A 20,767-nucleotide genomic window follows, 5' to 3' on the forward strand; every position below is an offset into this window, starting at 1 on the left:
TACAAAACTATGATTTATTTATTCTTCACTATAAATCCCGTTTTCAAGTTTTTCTCCAAATCTAAATAACTCAATCTGTTATAGTAATTAACAGTAATTAATCAATTAAAGTCCGGCATCGGGATGCAAATATGTTACTTACTATCCAGGCATTTAATAATATATGCCAAAAAAAAAAAACGGTGAATCTCTTTTTTTAAAATAATGTTTTTATTTTTATTTTCCCTACAATTAACCTCGTTACCGTGTTGCCTCAAGCATCCTCTGCTGGTTACAAAAAGGTTTCAAAAGTTTTCATGCTTCCATAATATTTACACCTACTGCGATACACCAGCTACGGCAAGCGACGAGGGTCCATTAAGTTTAAAGCTTTCCGGGTTCACCCTGTCAACGGTCGCTGGGTGTGCTGCTGCTGCTACGGAGGAGCAACGATGTCGGAGCAGGAGTCTCTGAGGTGCTCCAGTGCCAGAAACCGTGGAGGCGTACAGAGGGTGGAAGGAAAACTGCGAGCCAGCGTAGAAAAGGGGGATTATTATGAAGCACATCAGATGTACAGGACTTTATTTTTTAGGTGAGACTTCGTTTTTACGCTTGTTCATTCGGTTATAATTGCCGTTTGGCTTCGAGGCCTGCCTGTTCCAGATCATTCTGCTGTCAACCTTGCTTCTACACCTGACTGTCTGTGATTGGTCTGCTTTCACAGCGGGCCCACCCACTCTTCGTGATCCTTGTGTTTGTTTGGACGGTCGCGTTTTCCATCTAGTCTCAAAACGGGACTGCTAACTAATGCTAGTTAGCCAGCTATGTGTTTGCTTTTGATGGCTGAAGTGTAGTTAGCTACCCGGACAATGCCTACCACAGATATTCTGCTTTTATGTGTAACTTGAAAGTCTCTTTATTCGTACATAACCGAATCTAGCGGCTAACTATTTTAGTAACTGCTGAGGTTGCAAAAACTTGTTAGTTGAAGATGTCCGGCTGAGTTAGCCAGTTAGCAACATTCTGCACTGTCGCGGTCTGGACCGAGATGGCTGGACGTGTTAACGCTAGCAAACGTGTCTTCATTCACAGCCTGTCCATTTAGAGACCTGAATAAGCCTAAGCGTTTGTTGAGTGTTCCAGTTTTTGTCATAAAAGCTCAGTCTTAACTCCCTGCTCCAACACTATGAAATCTGAGCTCTATTTAGTGCAATAACATTATTAGTCAAGGTGCAATACTGCTTAGCTCCGTATCACCAGCTTTTAATTAAAAAAAAAAAAAGGTTCTATAAACCTATTTGAATCCAATTTGAAAACGTTCTTTCTCTCACAGTGGGTGAGTGTTGGCCTGCTCATTCACTGGTTTTCATGATTGAAGTGTTAACACCTGGAAATAAAGGGAGTCTAAAATATTGTTTTCCTTCATTGATACCTGCTGTGAAAAAGAAGGGAAGCAGGACTGAGCTAGTGTGCCTTGGAAACGGATAGTGTCATCTCTTGTGTAATACTGATACTCTGTCTTGCATCAGGTACATGTCACAGGGGAAACATGCGGAGGCCAGGGAGCTGATGTATAACGGAGCATTGCTCTTCTTCAGCTACAACCAGGTACATGCAGCACTGAGTTTGTTAGAAAGCAAATAATTTTGGCTGTAATAATTGACTTGTTTTGTGTAATTATAATATTTTATAGTAGATCATTAACCCAAGTTCCAGACAGTTCCTGACGGTGTAGATTTAAAAAAAATAAATAAAAAATTACACTTGCTGTGTTTTGGTTTGCAGCAAAACAGCGCAGCAGATCTGTCCATGCTGGTGCTGGAGGTTTTGGAGAAATCTGAGACAAAAGTTGAAGATGAAATATTAGGTGGGTGCAAGACTTTGTGTTTTAAAGTTCATCTACAAGACTTCTTGTAAATAGTGGTAAATACATTTTTTCTATTGAAATAAATATTACCAAACTAAAATCACATATAGAATATGTGCAGCTTATCAAACATATCCTGATCATTAACTGCTGCAATAGCTGAACTGTGGATTTGTGCTTCATATAATAAATAATTGATCAGCTAAATCTCACTTCTCTATCTGTGTGTATAACTGATCGCAAATGATGTAGCAATAAATCCTCATGATAGTCAAAGAAGTCTGCACAACAGGGCATTTCATTTATATTTCTCTGATTTATTTATTTATTTTTTTAAGAATGTCTGGCTAACCTGTTCAGCCAGATGGACCAGAACTCTCCAGAGAGAGTAGCATTTGTTTCCAGAGCCTTGAAATGGTCCACAGGAGGGTCTGGCAAGTTGGGTCATCCAAAACTACACCAGCTGCTTGCTGTCACTTTGTGGAAAGGTAAAAGTTGATCATGTTGATTATGTAGCGCAGAGAGTAGAAGGTTTTTAAATGTACGTATTAAGATATCAGTAGACACCATCGGTTTACTGATAGTCTGTGAGATATATTGATTAGTAACAGTGAACCCATGACTGCAAAGTAATAATTAATGCCAGATTGCACACTTTGTCAATGGCTGATTGGCTTGATCAATAAAAAACATACAAAATGTTTCGATGCACATACACACTAGATTTAATTGTGGGTGTGTATGATGTCTAGACTACTCAGAGAAGACACACAACACCCTATTCCAAAAAAATTGGGGCTCTGTGTGAAATGTAAATAAAATCAGAATGCAATGATTCACAAATCACACAAGTACATATGTTATTTACAATAGAACATAGAAAACATATCAAGTGTTTAAACTGAGAAGAACTATTTTAAGAAAAATATTAGCTCATTTTGAATTTGACGGCAGCAACACATCTCCAACAAGTCTCCTCGAGCTGAGGAGAGCAGTTCTTTGACTCTTGGGAGAATGTTAGCAAAAGGGTCCCATTCTTGTCTTATAGAGATTCCAGCTGCTTTATAGTCCTGACTGTTGCTGAAGTTTTGCTTCATGAAGCACTAAATGTTTTCAGTTGGTGAGAGTGTAATGTACTGCAGGCAGGACAGTTCACCACCTACATCTTCTTCTAGTAAGGAGCCATGCTGTTGTAGTAGTAGTAGCTGCAGTTTGGCATTGTCTCACTGAGATATGCAAGGCCTTCGATGTAAAAGACATCCAGATGGGAGCATATGTTGCTCTAAAATCTGTACAGATAGATGAGATATTCAAAGTGTTCACAGCTTTACACTTAAGAACATTATTTTGACATTGTTACACAAGTTGTAGACTGTTTTTTGCAGATTGGTGAAACTCTGCCAATCTTTACATACTTTACTCTGCTTCTCTAAGATGCCCTTTTTAAAACCCAATCATGTTACTGACCGCTTTCCAGTTAGTTTAGAAAATATTCCTCTCACTGTTTCTTTTTGTGCCACTTGCATTTCCAGCCTTTTGTTGCACCCTTTCCAACATTTTTGTTGAAAAGGGTGCAACATCCAATGTCTTTAAAACACCTTTGAGACATTTTAACTGCCATCAAATTCAAAATGAACTAATCTTTTAAAACAATGGTGCATTTTTTTTTTCATTTCAAACAATGGATATTCTATTTTAAATAAAAGGAGTTTGTGGGTTTATGAAATCCCTGCATTTTGTTTTTATTTATATTATACACAACTTTTTTGAAACTGGGTTTAAAATTCAATAGCTTTGTATGTGTTAAAACATAGTGTCATATCACAAGGTCAGAGTGTGTCCTTATTCTAGAAACACGGGGCATTTGCTCCTTGTATCAGTCCGTCTTGACTAATTATGCTCGCATGACATCTTCTGTGTATAATGACATCCTGTTTGGTGTCTTTCCTGGTAACGTTGTTTTGTTTTGCTTGCTACATCATTACTGTCCTGATGTTGCCATCTTGGAAATTAAGATGTTGTTGTATTTTTCTTTTAAATCGTCAGAGCAAAACTACAGTGAGTCTCGTTATCACTTCCTGCATTCCTCTGACGGGGAGGGCTGTGCACACATGTTGGTGGAGTATTCAGCATCACGAGGCTTCCGCAGTGAGGTTGACATGTTTGTGGCGCAGGCCGTCCTACAGTAAGTGAACTGTCACCTTGTCACATTCTCAGATGCAAAATTAGGAAACGGGGAGGGAGCTAAATTTAAGTCTGTGAAGGTTCTCAGTCATCCAGGTCATCGAGCTAAATTTAACAGTGGGGTTTTTTTTGTTTTGTTTTGTTTTTTGGAAAGCTGAGTTTGATTTCATTAGCTAAACCCCAGATCTGTTTGATCAAGACATCAGAGAGAGCTCCAAGGAGGCCAAATACAACACAAAGTCTCACATTTTCAAAAAAAAACAAACATCTTGATGATCCCCAAGACTTTTGGGAAATATTCTGTGGTAAAACTAAGACAGCATTTCATAAAAAGTTCATACCAACAGTCACGCATGGTGGTGGTAGTGTGATGGTCTGGAGCTGCTTTGGCGCCTGCATGACTTGCTGTAACTGATGGCACCATGAATTCTGCTTTCTCCTGAAGGAGAATGTTCGACCATCAGTTCATGACTTGAAGCTCAAGTACACTTATGCATCCCATCTCTGAATGATTAAACATAAATGAATAAATAACTCAATAAGTCACGGTTTTGGAGTGTCCTAGTCAAAGTTCAGACTAAAATCTGATTGAGATGTTGGGCATGACACTAAACAGGCAGTTATGACAAATGCTTGATTGCAGGTCTTGCAGCCAAAGATAACACAACCAGTTATTAGGTTAGAGGGCAATTCATCTGTGGTTTTCTAATGTTTCTGATTGGAGTAGGTGGCACTCATAGGAATCCTTTTGTGCAGAAGAGTCACATGACATGCATTTTTATGTGAGTGACCAAGCGCAGAGTCTGAAACAGAAATTCCACCTTAACAGAGAAATTTGATGACAGTGCTAGTGATTCCTGTTATAAACGGGGGATTTAGGTTTTGTTGAACCAGCTAAATGCAAAAAAGCCTAGCTGTGTGGAGCTTGGTTTGCAGTTTACCCCTCAGGAGTATTGAGTATAGTGTCGGTGTTCAGAAGCGGTAGAAATGGAGAAAATGGTACTGACGCATCCATCTCCAACATGTCGACCAGCAGCTGCATCTATTTTTAGTCTGTCAGCCATTTCTTCAAAGAGGCTTTGAGCATCATTTACCTTTATTATCATGCCAGCTCCATAACTCTCCCTTTCTTCTCTCAACTCTCAAACCCTCCAGGTTCCTCTGCTTAAAGAACAAAAACAGCGCTTCCGTGGTGTTCAGCACGTACACAGAGAAACACCCGTCCATAGAGAGGGGCCCTCCTTTCGTGCAGCCTCTACTAAACTTTATCTGGTTTCTGCTGCTGGCAGTGGACGGGTGAGGACAGATGTTGGGATTGTTGAGTTTGCTTATCATGCCTGACAGAAGTAAGCTTAAAAATATCAGTGAATTGTTTTCATCATTTAGATGCTTTTTGTTTGTTTTCTTTAGGGGTAAATTAACAGTTTTCACAGTGTTATGTGAGCAATATCAGCCTTCCCTGAAGAGGGATCCCATGTATAATGAGGTGAGTGTTGAGCTGCAGCTTCTACTGTTTGTCTTTGCCCAGAATGTATGTAACAAATGACTACGCCATGTGCACTAGGCTAACTTAACCTTTGAATTCATTTGGTTAAAGATGTTGGAGAAAGTCTGTCATTGAAGTCGCATCATGGGGTTAAACTGCCTGTAAACACAGACTCTACTCAGGTGTAATCCTCTCTTCCTCTCTCTCTTGACATTTTTGTGACTCCTCAGTATCTCGACAGAATAGGACAGCTTTTCTTTGGCGTTCCACCCAAACAGTCCCCATCGTATGGCGGACTACTAGGTGAGTTGGCAAACACAACTGATGTGTATATACACACACACGTTAATAGACTTACCAGCAAGATGAAGAGAAAATCTGATAGCGATGTTTTTCATCACCAGCTACTTTTGAATGTGATGCTACCAAGAAACTACCTGAAGCGTCTGCATCATTTATGAAGGTGCTTCAAAAGCTATTAGACAAGATGTAAAATAACAGGCAGCTTAATTAAAGGAACTGTTTGTAGTCGTGACTCTTACCCATGTAGAATGTAGGCTGTCTGACCTGGTTTTAACCCCCAGGAACTTGTATGTTTAAAAAAAAAAAAAAATGAGGGGAATATCATCACTGTAGTTTCAGTGGCCACATGGACATAAACACTTTGTGTCACCAGACCACCAAAACAGTTTAAAAAGCTGGATATTAACCTTATCCGTTTCTATTTGAGATTTCTATTTCTCTTTTTTACGTCTCTGTTGGAATTTGAAGTAGGAGACTAATAAGGTGGCAGATGCTCTGACAGAAGGAGGCTTGTGGCCAAATACGAAAGAGCAGAAATGGAGACCGTGATGGATGGCTCAGCTTACCGCTGGAAATGTTTAATCCAAATCTTTTAAATTATTAAAGTTTAAATGTTTTCCTGCAGTTGTTTTTTGTGTTCCTTGTCAGTAAAATAAAGATATATTTCACCTTAGGGCTGTTCGATATAACGATATATATCGGATGATGTTATAAAAACACCTATCGTTTCATTTTACGCTATAGTTTGTTTCGTGGTGTCGCAAAATAAACTGTTTACGGCAATATTTTTTTCATCGTTTTGATGGTCACTGTAGCGGCTATATTAATTTCTTAAAGTTCTCTCTTTCTCTTATATTTAATATAACCACACTACGGAGGGACAAGCGCCTGTTTTTATGCGTTGTTGTTAGCAACAATGACAGTAAAACCATTGCGTGTCTGCTTGTTTCCACATAAACCTTTCACAATAAAGCTCAAGATTCTGTTGAGACTTTTCAAAATAAACTGAGTCACGTAAAAGTATGCAGAGTACTTACGGATGAGAAGCAAAAAGCCGTCAGGTGCTAAAAAATAAATGTTAGACTCAAACGTTAGAACAGGCTTTTTCCCGCAGCACGCCGTGTAATAAATACTCTCAAAGAAACGGCGGCTGTTACAACTTATGTCTAAAAATGTATAGTTTGATGCATCAGTTAAAACACTCGACTCCAGCTACACGACACCCAGCTGGAAACACTTTACACAAGTCGAGCTGCCTGCGATTCACAGAATTTACAGAAAATGTTACATTTCTGTGATTTATATCGTTATCGGGACGATAGATGTCTTATGACCAAAATCTCATATCCCGATATATCGCACAGCCCTATTTCACCTCAGTTGGCTTTGCAGCAGCCTTTGAAAGAATGATGATTGCTGTTTTGCACCTTGCAGGCAATCTGCTGAACAGCCTGATGGGTTCGGGTGAGGAGGATGACGGAACTGAAGAACCTCCAGAGGACAGCCCCATAGAATTAGACTGAGCACGCAGCCTGGGACGAGGGAATCAAGAACAAACACACGAAAAATAATGAATAAGACCACCCAGCCTCCTTCCTTCAGGTCCACCGCGGGGTCAGGGCACGGTGGTGGTCTGTGATTTCAGAGGTGTGCTGTTTAACAGAAACATCATCTCTCAAATCATCCAGTCAAAAAAAAGCAAGAAAGAAAAACTATTGGACCGGCAAAACAAACAAATACAAAAAAACACCCCCGTCAGCACTGCCTGGACTGACAACGCCAAACTGCAAACTGTTTTTGTGTTGAACTGTTATATACAATTATTTTAATCATCATTTTTGTTCTTTAAGGGTGTAAGATTTTTAAACAAGACATCACAACTGTCCTCTCTGCTTGTGAAAACCTGCTCCTAGGAGGTAGTTGGAGTCTCAGTGGAGAGGACAGCATCACAAGTCTGTCTCCATGACATAATGTCGCAGATAAGAGGGTTTAGTTGACTCACAGCAAGTCTCCAACTTGCCACGGTATAGCTGCTGTTGGCGTTTTTCAACTTATTCCGTTACAGGTTTCTTCTTCATCTTCTTCTCTCAGTAGGATATTAAATTATGCTTTTTAGTTGAGGTCAGGTTTCAGCATCTCATCTGCGGTTTAATGGACATTTAAAAAAAAAAAAACAAACCCCATCAGAGCTCTGAAGTTATTATCAGAGGTCACGTTGCACCTTAAACATCCACCAAACAAACCATTCTGCAGTGTCATTTCTGTTGTGTAACACTACTGCAAACACACAGCTGTCTGTATCAAACGGCTCCGTTGTTGTGTGGTTCAACTTTTTGCCCTATGCTGGCTGAACTGCTGCTGAGTTGCTTTAAATCTCCAAGATGAATTCTGCCCCCCCCCAAAAAAAAGAGAATAAAAAACCCTCGGATTTGACTTTTTGTTCCAACTGCAAGACATCAAATTTTAAAGCACTTACACAGCTGCAAAAGTGACCTTTTTTTATGAAAGGAGCGAAATCGGACACTGTGAAACGAACGTTTGTTAGACTTAAACTTGCATCGCATGTTGTAAATTGCTAATATTTAAACCAGCTGCTTCACTCTCGTTCTCGCGCCTCTGTTTTAGGTCCAAACCAGGTTTTTCTTGGAGGCGGTGAAACATCAGTTCAGCCGGTGCGAAATAAGAAGCATGATTCATTCAGTAGCTGCTGCTTATCAGTGTTAAAGTCATCGGCCCTCGGAGAGCACAGCGTTCTTGTCTTTTACTCACATTGAGAACTTCTCATTGTGACTTGTGATAACTTCAGGTCTTGTCAGTCTGTTTTTCGAAGTCCCAATTGTGCTCCATGTTATCTGAAAACACCTTTTTCAGCCCTGATTATTTGAAAAAGGTGTGCAACACTTTTCCTTCAATAAATGGCAGAAAAATTGGAATGTCTACAGGTCTTCCAGTGTAAAGTAATCTTTATTTGGTTAAACATTTTTCTTCCCATCAGCAAAGAAACAGATTTTAATCCACATCTCCGTCGCTTTTTTTAAAACTGCAAAAAAATAAAGCGTCTCTGCTCTCTGAGGGCTGTTCTAGTTTACTTTTATGTAGTTAGGTGTTGGGCTGTGGAAGTCCTAAAAGGCCAATATTAATAATAAAATAAAAAGAACAGCAAATAACCAATGAAATACATTAAAAAAAACAAACATTAAATGGTCTGATAATTCAATACATTAATTTCTGGGGAACTTCAGTTTTTGTGTTTTTTGCATTTAAGTATATTAAATAAAATGAAGACAGTAGGTATGCTAATAAATAGCAGTCAGAATAATTTATTGAAACACATAATTACTGACATTCCCCACAGAATCGGGCAGCTGCAGAGGGACAGACTGAATAGTGTAGACGCTCCGTGTCGTCAGTGTTTATCTCGTGTTGGAGAGAGACCATTTCTTTCTGCAGTTGTCGTCAGAAATCCTCCTATTTAAACGGCTGTTGTTAGTCATGAAACATTCAGAACTAGGTTCATCCTGCTGGCTTCTGTTACCCCACAGATCCGGGTCCACCTTCCAAAAGGGAAATTCAGGCCAAAATGACTTTCAGGCGAGTACATCCAAGCACGTGTTACCGTGTTGTCACATTTTTATTCAGTGTTAATTTTTCACAGCATCCTTTGAGTTTTGTAAGCAAAGGGAAAAAAATAATTTTGTTTTCTTAACCTGAAAGTCAGTTTAGTCAGATGTGTCCTGTTGTTACCAGGAAGAAGTGTGTGACCAAAGGCCTGCAGTGTGTGTCGGTGAGCGTCATCACGACTGTTTGCTGCTGTTTCTGATCATTTTGTCCTTTGAGAGCTAAAGCGAAGTGTTTGACTTTTCAGCTGTCACTAAATAAGAAAATAAACTACAACTGAGAAGAGTGTGAGAATGTGAAACGGCTTCCTTGTTGTTATTTATTTGCAAGCACTGGGAACTACAAAAATTATAAGCTGGTAAAACAGCTAGCACCAGCGAGACAGAGGAGTTTCTCTGTGAAACCATTTAAACTTGTGTCATTAACTTGGGCTGTGAGGCTGCAGCTTATCAGAGGTTTAAAGGTGGTGGTTCAGCTCCTGATAAAAGTATGTGGGGTCCTTTATCCCCTAGCAAGGCCTATTTTAGTTTGGTGGGAGGCTGTTTGTGTCATTTGCAGAATAAATCACTCAGCTGGAGGCCACCGTCTTGCAGTCTTGGACAGTCAACACACTAAAGGTGTCAAGGTGATCTGATTCAAGTACTCAGACTATATAAAAGTCTACACAAGACACAGAAAACAGGCATATAAAATTCCTTTGTTAGGTTTTATTTACACAAATTTAAATTGAGCAGTGTAACACGTCATTGAGTGTGGAGCTCAGGTGCGAGACTGCAGCGTGAGCCTCTGGACCATATCTGACAGATGAGTCATGTCCGGCTGCTGAGTCTGATGTTTGATGAACTCCAGAGTCCGAACCTGCAGCAGACAAAGATGAGAAGTCAGTGAGGCTGCATTCACAAATACAGCAGATTTAAAGTGTACAGAGTGGGCCTCGGAGCTCTGAAACATGAACTCACGGAGGTGCGGGTCTCGCAGCATCCATGTTTGTGGCTGAGGTTCCAAAGGTTGACTGCCAGCTGGCTCAGCTTGTTGTTCCTCAGATCACCGTGAGCCAGCAGGACACCAAACAGGGAGAAGGCCAGAGCGCCCTGGCGGCGTGTGCTCTGCTGCAAGAGAGTGGGAAATGCATGTCAGCGTGGTTTTCCAGTTTTTGGTTTTCATTCCCACATGTACATGAAGGCAGCATAACTTTGGTTACACAGCATCCAGATTTTGGCAAGCTTGAAATCTGGATTTTCACTAAAACCAGATTATTTTTCTTTAAAATAATTCCTTCAGCCATGGAAGCAGTTGCTTTTTGTTTTTGAATTTAGACACATCTAAGCACCGCATCCTCACCTCATCACGACCGAGTGTCTTCAGGTGGTCGAGGATCTGTCCAATCAGAGTCTCACACAGCTTGTTGATCTCTGATAGGAATTTGGGATCTCCGCCATAGAGCGTGTCATTAGAATCCACTGAGCCAGGAAACAGAATAATTAGATTAACGGGGAAAACTCCTCACTGTCTTACTACAGATGAAGACAGAATTATTACCCCCCTGTGGAATTTGCAGAACAAGGGACTTTAATTTTTTCATTTCCTTAGCATTTCTAAACATACTACTAGTATGTTTATACTATACTACTACTACATACTACTGCTTTTTATTTGTGGGGTATTTACATGTCTATCTAAAACATTGTAATATGTAATAGTAATACATTAGCTAATACATAATATTAAATAAATTATATATATCTCTATATATAAATAAAATAAATTATATATCTATCTATCTATCTATCTATCTATCTATCTATCTATCTATACACACACACACACACATGTATCTAATATCTAATAACCATGTTAATAAAAAATCTTAATAAGATTGAGGACGATCAGTTACGATACACAACAGTAAGTTGTAAGTTTGTGTGTTTGTGGAGATGTGCTTGGTTTCAGCCCCTGGCGTCTGATCCAAACCGAGATAAGTCAGAAGCATGTAGCAGATGTCATTAAATGAAGATATATTATTTCTGTGGTAATACATTATTCTCTCTAAAGTCACGTATTCTGTAATAAGACTGATCCAGTGGTTCGGGAGTAGTGATCTTTTGGATTTCCAATTTCAAAATATAGCTTTCTTGGCAATAGAGAGATAAAGAAGAGCTTGAGAGTTTCCTTAAAAAAAAAAAGAATGGACTGGAATCCCTCTGGAGACGTGTGAGAGACTTGTTGAAAACAGCACTGTCCTCAACTGTACATGTGACAAGAACAGGAAACGTCACAAGTAAAAGCTCAACGCGTGAAACTCTTAACTTTTAGGGCTTACAGAAATTAGCCTGGAGAAAATCTGTAAAAGTCTGTCTTTGTTAGAGCTCTCTGATGTAAATTCAGTGTTTACGTGTGTGCCGTTACCTTTGGGGATAGAGTACAGATAGGTTTCCTGGCTCATGGCTGCCAGCAGGGGCAGAGCACTGATGTAAACCCGCACCTTTGCATCGCTGTTGTCTTCCCAGGTATAATCCTGGACCATGTTGAGCAGACCCCGGACTAAGTAGAGCACCCCATGCTCTGGATGGTCCTGTTAAAAGACAACAACAACAAAAATCAAAACATTTGTCAAGCTGAACTGAGACAAAAATGGGCGATTACAGGTGTGGTCCGTCTCCTGTAAACCCACCTCTGAACCGTAATGAACCTTACCGGGATAACCAGCAGCGTTGCCAAGAAGCTGTTGATAAAGTCCACGAGGAAGCTTTCAGAAGAGCGAAGTTTTCCCTCCACGCTGATGGAGCGAGGAACCTCCGGAAGAATGCTTACGGCTGCCTTTAGGAAAGCATCGGCTGGAAGAAGGAAGGTGGAGAACGAGTCAGAAAAGGCGTGGGAAGGACAAGAGAAACAGAAATGATCGCAATACAGTAAAAACATTAGGGACACAAGTTTTGATCAACTAAATCTTAAACTTAAATCTCGAATGAGACAGCTACTTACCCTGGGACAGACACTGATTGGCCAAAGCAACCTGACCGGACAACAGGTAGAGGCTGAGTCGACTGAAGATGCTGCTGAGAGACGGGATGGTGATGAAACTGTAGGCGGCACATGCCTAGAAGAGAGAGGGAGAGGAAAATTTCATGCAATGTTATTTCTGTAAGACAGGCCTATAAAAAAAAGCTTGCTAGCATTAGGTGATAAATTAGCATTAGCCAAAATGCTAATGTTGACTGTCTTTTATATACAGTCTGTGGTTTTTTGACTTTTCCTTTGGCATTGCTAAAAAGTCATCCAAGAGGAACGTACGGTGATGTGAAATGATTAGAGACTGCATGTGTGGACTCACTCTGACGAAAGCAGCGGTCTTGCGGGAGTGATTCCCTCTCATCACCCTCCTGGTCTCCATGGCCAGCTGGTTCACCGTCTGTAAACGACAAGGTTACATGAAGGAGATGGCGTTGTGGCTTCTGTCACTTAATGCTGAAATGCCAAACACAGGCTTACATGAATGAGTTGCACCAGGACAGGCTCCAGGTTACAGAAGGTGGCTCTAGCCTCCACACAGAAACTCAACTGCTGCTCAAAGTCACGACCAAAGGAAACCTGAAGTGCAGAGAAAAAAATTTTAACCCCAAAATTGAAACAAAAACAACAGATGCAGATCAAAACAATGCAATACAAGAGGCCGAAACAGCAGTTGTGATTGTTGTTGACATAATATAATAGATGTGATAATCTCACCATGCGGATGAAGCCGATGATCAGCAGAGCCAAAGATCTTTTCTCGTCTTCGAGAGTAAGAGCACTTCAAGACAAAGAGAAAAATAAATGCGCTACCGCACGAACACAGCTGAAACGACGACTTTAAGTCACAGATATGAAAGTAGCATACGTCTGTATAACACACACAAACGAATACCCTACTTGACAGAGTCGTGCATGGTCTTGCAGATGTGCAGCATGGCGTTGAGGATCACCGGGTCTCTGGTGAGCTCCACCTGGTGTCTAAAGGCCAGAGAACAGAGTAGAACATCAATACGAAACATCAACGTTTCTGCCACAACTCTCAATAATCTCATGACTTTAACGAACTCTTACTTGATGAAGACCTCCATGATGGATTTGCAGACCTCCACCCTCACGCTGTCCTTCTGGAACATGTCCAGGAACGGCAGGAATCGCTCCTGAAGAACCAAAAAGAGCAAAAACTGAAAATGTAGCTCGACTTATGGCACTGGAATCACAGTTTCATCGTTGCAGCTCAAGCTGTAGAAGCTCACCATGGAGAAGAGGACAGAGAAGTCGTGGAAGTAGGTGAGGATCTTCCTGATCACCGACTGCAGCTACACGCAGAACAGACACGAGACAGTTAGTACAGAGCAGAAGGAAAGAGGAGGATGGAGAGTAGCAGAGATTCAGGGAAGCATCGTGCACCAACCTGAGGGTAGGCGTCCTCGAATGCTCGGTCAGGGGTCATGTGTTTGATGATGTCAGCCAAAATCGTGTTGACCTCCCGTTTCTGACAGTCACGCAGAGAGAGGATTAAGAAAGGTAGTGCATTTCCAAAACATAAATAAATAAAATTTGTGTTTGACTGCTTTCTACTCACTGTAAAGTGTCTGCAGGTAAACTCCACCCAGATTTCAGCACAGTTGATGTAGTCCTGCAAACCAAAATGAGATTTTCAGTAACAATCTGGAACATTCTGGCAGGAATAACGGGACCTTTTGAAAACTACTGTCAGCGGTTCAGAACCTGAGGACTGCGGACTTTGGTGATGACTTTCCAGGCTTCATTCAGGATCGTCAGCCTCTCGGATTCTGGAGGATCGGCAGACGCCAGGCTGCGACCCAGAGAGCCAAACAACAGATGCTGAAAAGGAGACAAAATTCATTCCAAAAAGATTTAGACAATGACCTGAACATCTGCCTCTATCCTTTATATATTTTAATGACTTTATTACCCAATGAGATTGATTTTTCATACTCGTTGTGAATTATGTGAAGGTGTAATGACTACTTTTTCTTCAGCTTTTATAAACCTTCCCATTAAATTATTGGCAGTAAGGAATTTTCACCAGTTGATTGTGTTGACTATAATCCTGGAGGAGCTGTAGAGGAAACAGAGAGGTTTCAGATCTGGCCATCATCATGGGAAAGGAGTGGAGAGAATTTGTCATCAGTGTTGCTGTTTGAATCCAGCTGGAATCAACACACTGTCTGGATTCCTCCATTAGCTGATGCAGAGGCCATGTAACTGTGGCTGTAGACCTTCTGCATCACTTCCTGCACATACAGCTGAGCACATCAGTTTCATTTCCACTGACCTCATACCAACAATACCTGCATTCATTTTAGCTTTGAGCTCCTTATTGTGTCCATATTTAGACTTTAATTCACTGAGCTCTGACATGATTTTTGTGGTGTAATTGTTTTCCCTTTCCAAGCTGTTTTGCTCTGGGATATTTTAAATTGTGTTACTGCCAAGTTGTTTTTCATAAGTATTTTTTATCTTGTACTTATTTCCCCACATCCAATAAACAGAAGATGACTTCTTTGTTTTTAACCAAGGTAAGAAAAAAGATGCAGTGAACATGAAACGTTCTCTGACCTTTGGGAAGCCGGCCTCGTCGCAGTCTTTGATCATACCGATGAAGTCTGTGGCTCTGGCTGCAACAAACTCTGGCCTGAACGCCCTCATTACTGAATTCAAAAGCAAAGCACTGTGGGAAAGCAAAGATGAATTAGTGCTGTGCCATACATTCTGTGACAACTTTAGCTAAACCCATGCTAATAACGGTCATTTCTATGAAATAAAAGGATCGTGACACTTCCAGGTAAATCACATGACAAGAAACAGCTACTAATAATTTTAAAGCACTCACTTGTTTCCCAGTTTTTTGCATCTCTCCATCATCTCTGTTAGCAGAGACTGAAACAGAAACACAAGCAGCATTAAAAGCAGAAACATCACTGAGGTTGTGCCCCTGCGACGCTCTCACCGAGCTCCACTTTTTCAATAAAGTCTAAGTAAATACCTCTGGAGCTCTGTACGCGATACACTGCAGGATCCAGCTGATGGCAGGTGAGTAGAGTGTCAGGTACTCGGGCATCTCCACCCTCTGCAGCACCAGCTGGGCCCGGACGTTCTCGCTGCTGATCTGTCGAAAAGTGCCGAGCAGGTCGAAGAAGTTGCGGTTCAGGCTGTCTTTCAGGTGGGGGGCCACCTCCATGCCCACCTGGAAAGAAGGATATAGGTGTCAAACAAACAAAACCTACAAAGCTGGTAAACAGCGCAAGTCAAAAATAGCAATGTTCATGCATTTGCAGCATTTTTTTATGGCAACTGATCTGGACAGGAGGAGTTGCAATATGCTCACTCAGAAAAAAGAGGCATCAACGACAAACGACAGGAGACAGAAATAAGTCATAACATGAAGGAGAGAAGCTGGGGTCACAGTGGGTTGCAGATGTAGCAACAACAGCCTAAATAGGACACCCCAGAAACACAATCAGCAAGGTAGGGAAATTAAGGAAAGACGAGCAGAGTCCATCTCACCCTGCAGAGGTAAGCTCTGGCATATGCAGCCACCAGAGGGTCTCCAATCCCTCTGACCATGGCACTCAACCGAGGAAGGGTCTCCTGAATGCCGCTGCGGACAGTGGCAGGACAGATGGTGTTTTCTTTATGTCAAACGATTTTATTCCAGTTTACAAACATGGTTGATGCATCACAGCTATTAAAATGACATTTTCCAAATATTATTGCTAAATCTTTACGTTTTCTAAAGAAAAATCCTTGTGGAAACCAGCTGATAAACTGAGGACTCACGATTTGTTGAGGAACCGGTTGCACTTGAGAATGGCAGCTTCAACATAGCTGTATCACGAGGTTAAAGAACCAAATTTACATACAAATTACTTACAAACATACATAGCTGAGCCACTTTGCATTTAATCGTTATTATTAATATCTGGTTCTCTTTCAAAGTTTGTGTTTTTGGCCTGTCTCCCTCCCCACACCTCTAACCGGTCACAGCAGATGGGTGCTCCTCCCTGAGTCTGGTTCTGCTGGAGGTTACTTCCTGCTAAAAGAGAGGTGAGGTGACTGTTGTTGAGATTTGGTGCTATGTAAATAAAACTGAATTGAACTTGATTTTAAAACCAGGTCTGCGAGTGAATGAAACTCCAGCCAAAAGCAGACTATGAACAGAAATCCTGAGTGAGGGTGTTGAAGGATACAGTCTGGGAAGGAGCTCTCTGATGGAGGCGATCTTGTAGAACCAGTTGAGGCACGTCTCCTTTGCGGTGTCATTCACATCTTCAACTGTGAAATTATCTGAGGTGGCAAACAAAAGTCAAATGTGAATTAACAAAAACTAAATCAATCCAACATGACTTCAGAAGGTGCAAGGATCGTCTAAATGCTCTGAAGAATTTAAAGCTTTAAGTTGATTGTCAGCATTTCCACTTTACCTGGTAAAGGCCGTGGGTCTGAACACATGGTCCAGATCCTGTCGTACACCAGCCGGCCTGCAAACAACAAGGACCCGAGTCACAAAACTTGCACATTGTTCAGGTTCAACTGTGGAAAAAAATCTTTACTGACCAAATGTGTCAAGGATATCAGTGATGAGAACAAATTTGCTGGGGTAGAACTGGATCACCGAATTGTCGGACAGAAGCTTGGAGCACTGCAGCACAGATCACAGATCAGGGGTGATATTTATTAAGGCGACACCAGTTAAAATGAGCACCAATTAAATAAACATTACCTGGATGACAATCTTCAGGGCTTTGACCTTCTGGTCAGAGGACCAGGCCTCCTTTAGGGACTGGTTCAGCTCCTCGATGCGGTTGGCGTAATCCTGTTGCGAGAGGTTCAGCAGCTCTCTCTGGGAGCCCTGCACACACACACAGGCAAGAAGATCCAATGACATCCCCCATCGTATTTCTTGAAAGAATAATGCAAGGCCAGCCAACAGTGGGACGCCTACCTCCTCTAGATCATCCAGCTCCTCCAGACGAGTGCGAACCTTCTCTGAAACAGCCGATCCTTGACTGGTGGCTTTTCCTAGTGAAAACAGGAAGTGATGTATAAGTTGTGAAGTTAAAGACCAAATAACAACTTAATAAGTGATGCTGACATTCTTTTTGTTTGCCCATTTTGTTTTTGCTGCCATTTATGGTTATGATAGACAGAAAAAAGCAATTTGAAAGGATTTAGGTAGTAAAATGAATATATTCTGATGCTGTCACAGGATTTATCGATACGACAGATAACTATAGACATTGAAAGCATTCAGAAATTTTCTGAAATCATTATATGTGATAGAAACAGGTTGCTCTTACCTCTGTCAGAGCCTATGAACAGATTCTATGGAGAAAAAACAAATTATAATTAAATTTTAGAACATCAAAAAAGTGCTAAACTCTCTTGAATATTTTGTTAATTGGTGAAGCCATCAGGTTCATTTCCACTATGTTTTCAAGCAGCATTAAATTATGAGACAGCAGGCCCTTGGGTAAGAGGTAAGCATAACAACAGCCTTGCTGCTACGATAGAGGACTCACTATGGAGAGTTTTTCGGTGGTGGTGAACCTGGCCAGGATTTCCCCTCGCTTCAGTGACCAAGGTTCAAAATCTGGTCCCACTGCCTCTTCTTCCTTCTCTCTCTTCCTCCTCCCCAGGTCCTGAAAGCACATCTTTATTTAGTGTCACTTTCAAATGAGCACATGCTTCAGGATTTACATTTGTCCAAGTCACTGACTCCTGTGGAGCTGCTGTGGGACATGGGTGGCGTCTCGCTGGCCGAGGCCGCGGCAAACATGGACAGGGGGTCGGTCCCGTCCAGCATGGAGCTCAGAGGGTCTGGTGGTGCTGAGGAAGAGGAGGATGAAGAGGAAGAGGTGCTGCCTTTGCGGGTCCCACGGCGGGTCTTTGTATCGGTCACCTGGATGGATTGAGAGAGGGTCAAACCTGTCACAGGCCCATTAAAAAAACCACAACAAGGTTTCTGCATGTTTTCAGTGAATTAAAGCGAATAGAGATGCAGCTCAACACTGATACCATGATGGGTTTGAGTGGGTGGTAGTCTCCAAAATCGACAAGAGCGGCCTCAAGACGACACCTCTGCAGCTCTGTGTCATAGTTGCGGCCATGCGAACGCCTGGTTGCAAAAGAGATAAGACAGCTTTTTGGTCCTGCTATCGTTGATAAAGCACTGACGAACATGACCCAGTCACACAAACAAAGCTAAACTAATTATGGCACAACTCTGTGAAAGAAAGGCATAGAATGTGTGAAATTACAAAGAAATGTCTGATTTCATCGTCTGTGGTTCATAATTAAAAGTCTAAAAGAATCTGGAGAAATAAACGTACAGGAAAGTGAATGGCTGCTACATTTCTGAGAAATATGTTGGATATCTACACTGATAAGGACTGTGTAATGGGTAAGGAGTGAAAGGATGGTACGTTATCAACCTACAGATGGCTAAAAGCTTCAAAACACACAAAATTTGATTGCACTAACTCAAAACTGTACTCAGTAGTTTGTATAGCCCCCACATGCTTGTAGGTATGTCGAACAATGTTGGGGAATGCTCCTGATGAGATGATGGATAGTGTCCAGGGGGATCTCCTCCGAGATCTGGACCAGGGCATCACTGAGCTCCTGGACAGTCTGAGGTGCAACCTGACAGAGGCAGTTGGACCAAAACAAAGTCCAAGAGGTGTTCTACTAAATTTAAGTCAGGCAAGTGTGGAAGCCAGACATCGGTATCATCCTCAAGGAACTGCCTGCATACTCTCAACACATGAGGCTGGGCATTGTTGTGCACCAGGAGAAATCTGGGACCCACTGCACCAATGTAGGGCTCAAAGGTTTCATCTTGATACCTGATGGCAGTCAGGGTGTCACTGCCTGTAGAGTTAGAGTGCACGTCCATCCATGTATATGTCTCCCAAAAGCATTACTGAGCCACCACCCACCATACCACTCACAGTGAACAACATTACAGGCAGCATCATGTTCTCGATAACTTCTACAGACTCTTTCATGCCTGTCACATGTGCTCAGGGTGAACCTGCTCTCATCTGTGAAAAGCACAGGGTGCCAGTGGACCTGCCAGGTCTGGTACTCAATGGGAAATGCCAGTGTAAATGTCACAGTGCTGTGCAGTGCAGTGAGTACAGGGCCCACTAGACCATGCTGGACAATCAAGCCAGCTTCATGCAGTTTGTTTCTGATTGTTTGATCAGAGACATTGACACCAGGGTCCTGCTGGAGCTCTGACAGTTCTCATCCTGCTCCTCACAAAAGAGCAGATAGTGAGCCTGCTGATTGGTTAAGGACCTTCTCCGATCCTGTGTCCTGAAATCCCCTCCATGCTCTTGAGACTGTGCTAGAAGACATACAAAAACTTGTGGCAGTGGCACGTATTAATATGCCATCTTGGAGGAGTTTGACTACCTGTACAATCTCTGTAGGGTCCAGGTATCTGCGGCCAGCAGTGACAATGACCCAAGGCAAATGCAGAACTAGTGAAAAATCGTCAGAAAAGACGAGGAGGGAAAAATGTCGTTATAAGCCAAATCTACACCGTAACCGAAGAAGGCGTCTGATTCAAAGTCACAGTCATAATAATACCATAAAAAGCTTCTTCGTCTTTAATGTTATGTTGCAAGCCTGAAAAAAGTTGACATTTAGTTTACGACGCTAACTGAACATTAAACGCACGACAATCGTATCTACGCTACACGCGTGTGCTCAGGCGTGGCTCAGTGTTTAAATACTAAAGATTTAAGTTGTTAATAAACCGTTTGTAAAATAAGAAGACAACATCTTACCACTGCACTGCAGCCATTTTTCTGCATCATATGACACCTCAGGCCTCAGCTCGGAAGTTAATTTAATTTGGGTGGTTTTTTTCCACAGTCGAGGGGTTAGTTAAATATCTATCGCCGCCACACTTAATGGATACCGCTGTGAATATGTATTTAAGTTTCATTTATAATTTTTTACGAAGACAGCGTGATTTAAGAGGCATTTTAATGAACTATCGCAAAATACAACTTCATTTCCCAGGATATATTGCGAGCTTTCGACGCACTTTCGCCACAGAAGAGAACAAATAGACAGGAGGCGCCACTTTGGAACAATATACCGGGTAGCGACTTTTTATGTTTAACGCTACTGATTTTACCATAATTCTGACTGTTGCTGTCAACTCCTGGCACACTTTTCCTTACAAATATTTTCCAGATATTTCGCTAGCACTCCAGTCTAGAAGCCAGAACAGAACAAGCTGCCAGCTTTGCTGCTGTCAAGCAACTCATCTCGTC

At 41.6% G+C, this 20,767-nt stretch overlaps 2 protein-coding genes across 7 annotated transcripts; one reads left to right on the forward strand and one right to left on the reverse strand.

The window, feature by feature from the left end:
- Positions 1-344: 344 nt before the first annotated feature.
- On the forward strand, positions 345-9,738 carry get4 (guided entry of tail-anchored proteins factor 4). 4 transcript variants are annotated; one of them, XM_004557603.6, is made up of 9 exons: positions 345-571; positions 1,509-1,587; positions 1,765-1,846; positions 2,185-2,334; positions 3,893-4,031; positions 5,186-5,326; positions 5,441-5,516; positions 5,747-5,819; positions 5,921-6,261. In XM_004557603.6, exons 1-9 carry the CDS (start codon positions 432-434, stop codon positions 6,007-6,009), a joined length of 969 nt encoding a protein of 322 aa, XP_004557660.1. In that variant the 5' UTR covers positions 345-431; the 3' UTR covers positions 6,010-6,261. The 4 variants fall into 4 exon arrangements, with proteins under 4 accessions (XP_004557660.1, XP_004557661.1, XP_023009141.1 ...); XM_004557604.2 differs by lacking the exon at positions 5,921-6,261 and adding an exon at positions 6,288-7,248 and having other exon boundaries at positions 348-571; XM_023153373.2 differs by lacking the exon at positions 5,921-6,261 and adding an exon at positions 6,291-7,248 and having other exon boundaries at positions 348-571.
- Positions 9,739-10,124: 386 nt separating this feature from the next.
- On the reverse strand, positions 10,125-20,766 carry vps35l (VPS35 endosomal protein sorting factor like). 3 transcript variants are annotated; one of them, XM_012920851.4, is made up of 30 exons: positions 20,629-20,766; positions 18,492-18,591; positions 18,193-18,375; positions 17,996-18,115; positions 17,774-17,798; positions 17,419-17,495; positions 17,197-17,325; positions 17,031-17,115; positions 16,898-16,954; positions 16,664-16,760; positions 16,254-16,301; positions 15,981-16,074; positions 15,460-15,660; positions 15,307-15,353; positions 15,033-15,144; positions 14,178-14,294; positions 14,032-14,085; positions 13,861-13,941; positions 13,703-13,765; positions 13,521-13,606; positions 13,347-13,427; positions 13,164-13,227; positions 12,927-13,025; positions 12,769-12,846; positions 12,420-12,534; positions 12,132-12,271; positions 11,844-12,009; positions 10,779-10,897; positions 10,397-10,546; positions 10,125-10,295 (listed from the first exon to the last, which is right to left on the reverse strand). In XM_012920851.4, exons 2-30 carry the CDS (start codon positions 18,492-18,494, stop codon positions 10,197-10,199), a joined length of 2,790 nt encoding a protein of 929 aa, XP_012776305.1. In that variant the 5' UTR covers positions 18,495-18,591; positions 20,629-20,766; the 3' UTR covers positions 10,125-10,196. The 3 variants fall into 3 exon arrangements, with proteins under 3 accessions (XP_012776305.1, XP_004557667.1, XP_004557666.1); XM_004557610.2 differs by lacking the exon at positions 20,629-20,766 and adding an exon at positions 20,273-20,428 and having other exon boundaries at positions 10,397-10,543; XM_004557609.2 differs by lacking the exon at positions 20,629-20,766 and adding an exon at positions 20,273-20,428.
- Position 20,767: the final 1 nt, after the last annotated feature.

Source organism: Maylandia zebra, linkage group LG8, assembly GCF_041146795.1.
Source record: "Maylandia zebra isolate NMK-2024a linkage group LG8, Mzebra_GT3a, whole genome shotgun sequence".
Taxonomy (NCBI): Eukaryota; Metazoa; Chordata; class Actinopteri; order Cichliformes; family Cichlidae; genus Maylandia; species Maylandia zebra.